The sequence below is a fragment of the Echiichthys vipera genome (genome assembly GCF_963691815.1).
Source record: "Echiichthys vipera genome assembly, chromosome: 1".
Taxonomy (NCBI): domain Eukaryota; kingdom Metazoa; phylum Chordata; class Actinopteri; order Perciformes; family Trachinidae; genus Echiichthys; species Echiichthys vipera.
Window position 1 is genome coordinate 41,676,914 of NC_139826.1, and position 5,000 is coordinate 41,681,913.

The 5,000-nt window shown below is 50.8% G+C and overlaps 1 protein-coding gene across 1 annotated transcript in view; it reads left to right on the plus strand.

The window, feature by feature from the left end:
- Positions 1–5,000, plus strand: part of slc9a5 (solute carrier family 9 member A5) — a gene marked incomplete at its 3' end in the record, with an annotated part of 26,367 nt that overhangs the window by 19,230 nt on the left and 2,137 nt on the right. The window contains 6 exon segments of the mRNA XM_083919117.1: positions 230–351; positions 354–412; positions 415–428; positions 1,271–1,397; positions 2,128–2,277; positions 3,849–3,918. Coding sequence (XP_083775243.1) covers positions 230–351; positions 354–412; positions 415–428; positions 1,271–1,397; positions 2,128–2,277; positions 3,849–3,918 — 542 coding nt within the window.

Below are 5,000 nucleotides of genomic sequence, written 5' to 3' on the forward strand. Positions count from 1 at the left end.
AAAGAGACACAAAACAACCACAAAGAGACACAAAACAACTACAAAGAGACACAAAACAACTACAAAGAGACACAAAACAACCACAAAGAGACACGAGTGTCCCCCGTCCTCATGTTTATCCCCCGTCCTCACGAGTGTCCCCCCGTCCTCACGAGTGTCCCCTGTCCTCACGAGTGTCCCCCGTCCTCATGTTTATCCCCCCGTCCTCATGTTTATCCCCCGTCCTCAGGTGGGAGCAGTTTGATAAGAACTACCTGAGTAAAGTGCTGCTGAGGAAGTCCGTGTACAGGAAGAGCGAGCTGTGGGAGGCGTACCAGAAGATCAACATCCGCGACGCCATCAGCGTCATCGACCAGGTCAGCTGGAGCTAGCTCTCCTAGCCGCTGTAGCTAGCTCTCCTAGCCGCTGTAGCTAGCTCTCCATCTGCTGTAGCTAGCTCTCCATCTGCTGTAGCTAGCTCTCCATCTGCTGTAGCTAGCTCTCCATCTGCTGTAGCTAGCTCTCCATCTGCTGTAGCTAGCTTTACTAGCTGCTGTAGCTAGCTCTCCTAGCCGCTGTAGCTAGCTCTCCTAGCTGCTATAGCTAGCTCTCCTAGCTGCTGTAGCTAGCTTTACTAGCTGCTGTAGCTAGCTCTCCTAGCCGCTGTAGCTAGCTCTCCTAGCTGCTATAGCTAGCTCTCCTAGCTGCTGTAGCTAGCTTTACTAGCTGCTGTAGCTAGCTCTCCTAGCCGCTGTAGCTAGCTCTCCTAGCTGCTATAGCTAGCTCTCTATTTAACCTTTAATGATTCTATTATAAAAATAGTGTGTGTGTGTGTGTGTGTGTGTGTGTGTGTGTGTGTGTGTGTGTGTCTGTGCGTGTGTGTGTCTGTGTGTGTCTGTGTGTGTGTGTGTGTGTGTGTGTGTGTGTGTGTGTGTGGTTGTGTGTGTGTGTGCGTGTGTGTGTGTGTGTGTGTGTGTGTAGGTGGTGTGTGTGACCCGGTCTCCGTGTTGTACAGGTGTTCCCTGTCAGGAAATGATGCGTTTCTGTATCTTCTTCCACTTTTGCTCCGGGAACGTTATCGATCACCTGCAGGTCCAGACACACGCCGCTGCCGTTCTCACGCCTGGAGCAACGCCATCAACACGTTAGCAACACGCCGACAACAACGTTAGGCAACACGCCAACAACACGTTAGTGTTGCTAACGTGTTGTCGGCGTGTTGCTAACGTGTTGTTGGCGTGTTGCTAACGTGTTGTCGGCGTGTTGCTAACGTGTTGATGGCGTGCTCCAGGCGTGAGAACGGCAGCGGCGTGTGTCTGGACCTGCAGGTGATCGATAACGTTCCCGGAGCAAAAGTGGAAGAAGATACAGAAACGCATCATTTCCTGACAGGAAACCTGTACAAACCACGGAGACGGGTAACACACACACACACACACACTCACACACACACACACACACACACACACACACACACACACACACACACACACAGAGACACACACACACACACAGACACACACAGAGGGACACACACACACACACACACACACACACACAGAGGGACACACACACACACACACACACACACACACACACACACACACACAGAGACACACACACACACACAGACACACACAGAGGGACACACACACACACACACACACACACACACAGAGGGACACACACACACACACACACACACACACACACACACACACACACACACACAGAGACACACACACACAGAGACACACACACACACACACACACACAGACACACACACACACACACTCACACACACACAGAGACACACAGAGACACACACACACACACACACACACAGACAGACACACACACAGACACACACACACACACACACACACACACACACACACACACACACACACACACACACACACACAGACGCACACACACACACACACACACACACAGAGACACACACACACACACACACACACACACACACACACACACACACACTGTTGATAACGTTGTTGTTGTGGTTGTTGATGATAACATTGTTGTTGTTGATGTTGTTGTTGTTGTTGTTGTGGTTGTTGTTGATAACATTGTTGTTGTTGATGTTGTTGTTGTTGTTGTTGTTGTCGGGGGGGGGGGGGCAGTACCAGTCCCACTACAGCCGTCACTTCATGCCTGTGGGGGAGAAGGAGCGTCAGGACCGTGAGGTGTTCCAGAGGAACATGAGGAGCCGCATGGAGACGTTCAAGAGCAGCCGCCACAAACGCCACAAGAAGGAGCGCAGCGTCAAGAAGGTGTGTTTACGCCGCACACACACACGGGTAAACATGTGTTTATCATGTTTACTCCGCACACACACACGTCAACAACTGTTTATCATGTTTACGCCGCACACACACACGTCAACAGCTGTTTATCATGTTTACGCCGCACACACACACGTCAACAACTGTTTATCATGTTTACGCCGCACACACACAAGTCAACAGCTGTTTATCATGTTTACGCCGCACACACACACGTCAACAACTGTTTATCATGTTTACGCCGCACACACACACGTCAACAACTGTTTATCATGTTTACTCCGCACACACACAAGTCAACAGCTGTTTATCATGTTTACGCCGCACACACACACGTCAACAACTGTTTATCATGTTTACGCCGCACACACACACGTCAACAACTGTTTATCATGTTTACGCCGCACACACACACGTCAACAGCTGTTTATCATGTTTACTCCGCACACACACAAGTCAACAACTGTTTATCATGTTTACGCCGCACACACACACGTCAACAGCTGTTTATCATGTTTACTCCGCACACACACAAGTCAACAACTGTTTATCATGTTTACGCCGCACACACACACGTCAACAACTGTTTATCATGTTTACGCCGCACACACACACGTCAACAGCTGTTTATCATGTTTACTCCGCACACACACAAGTCAACAACTGTTTATCATGTTTACGCCGCACACACACACGTCAACAACTGTTTATCATGTTTACTCCGCACACACACAAGTCAACAACTGTTTATCATGTTTACGCCGCACACGCACACGTCAACAGCTGTTTATCATGTTTACGCCACACACACACACGTCAACAGCTGTTTATCATGTTTACTCTTCACACGTCAACAGCTGTTTATCATGTTTACTCCGCACACACACACGTCAACAACTGTTTATAATGTTTACGCCGCACACGCACACGTCAACAGCTGTTTATCATGTTTACGCCACACACACACACGTCAACAGCTGTTTATCATGTTTACTCCGCACACACACACGTCAACAACTGTTTATAATGTTTACGCCGCACACGCACACGTCAACAGCTGTTTATCATGTTTACGCCACACACGCACACGTCAACAACTGTTTATCATGTTTACTCTTCACACACACACGTCAACAGCTGTTTATCATGTTTACGCCGCACACGCACACGTCAACAACTGTTTATCATGTTTACTCTTCACACGCACACGTCAACAGCTGTTTATCATGTTTACTCCGCACACGTCAACAGCTGTTTATCATGTTTACTCTTCACACGTCAACAGCTGTTTATCATGTTTACGCCGCACACACACACGTCAACAACTGTTTATCATGTTTACTCCTCACACGTCAACAGCTGTTTATCATGTTTACGCCGCACACGCACACGTCAACAGCTGTTTATCATGTTTACTCTTCACACGTCAACAGCTGTTTATCATGTTTACTCTTCACACGTCAACAGCTGTTTATCATGTTTACTCTTCACAGGTAAACAGTTGTTTATCACGTTCTTGTTTATCTTTATAAATAAACACATAAACATCTTTATTACAGCGGCGAGGATCCGACGTGAAGGAGGACGGCAGCGACAAACCGAGACGCAACGTCAGCTGGCACGACAAGAGTGAGTACCACGCACACGAGACACGACCGCAACTCACACGTGTAGGACTGAAGACACGTGTAGGACTGAAGACACGTGTGGGACTAAAGACACGTGTAGGACTAAAGACACGTGTAGGACTAAAGACTCTCAAACCCCCGGCTGAGCGCCGCGGTGTTGGAGTTGACCCCGGTGGACCAGAGGGTGGCCTCCTTACGCCTGCGGGTGGTGGGGGGGGACTCTGACTGTTGTTGGTGCAGATGCAGCGAACAGCAGTTCAGAGTCTGGGGCCTTCTTGGAGACCCTGAATGGAGTCCTGCATGGGGCTCCAGTAGGGGACTCCAGAGTCCTGCTGGGAGACTTCAACGCCCACGTGGGCAACGATGGAGACACCTGGAGAGGCTGATTGGGAGGAACGGCCTCCCTGATCTGAACCCCAGCGTCTGGTGTTAGACTTGTGTGCTGGTCCTGGATCCTCTTTAACAAACACCATGTTTGGGGCCGTCCTGGTCCTGGTCCTGGTCCTGGTCCTGGTCCTGGTCCACACGTCTCTGACACACTGGTGGAAGTCTGGGACAGAGCAGAGGGAGTGGCAGACCGGGGTGGTGGTTCCTGTTCAGAAAGGGGGACCAGAGGGTGTGAGCCAGTTCCAGGGGGATCACACTCCTCAGCCTCCCTGGTGAAGTCGACTCCAAGGTGCTGGAAAGGAGGTTGGTCCTGTAGAACCTCAGAGTGAAGAGGAACCAGGTGGATCCAGTCCTGGACCTGGACCAGGACCAGCTCTGCACTCTCCAGGATCCTGGAGGGGGTCTGGGAGTGGGCCCATCCGGTCTACATGTGCTTTGTGGATCTGGAGAAGGCCCATGACCGGGTCCCTGGAGATACTGTGGGAGGTGCTGTGGGAGTCTGGGGTGAGGGGGTCACTTCTGAGGGGGTCCAGTCTCTGTACCCCCAAAGAGAGAGCTGAGTCCGGATCCTGGGCAGTAAGTCGGAGTGGTTCCCGGTGGGGTCGGCCTCCTCCAGGGGGGCACTCTGTCCCCAATCCTGTTTGTGGTTTTCATGGACAGGATATGGAGGCGTAGTGGTGGTGGGGAGGGGCTGCA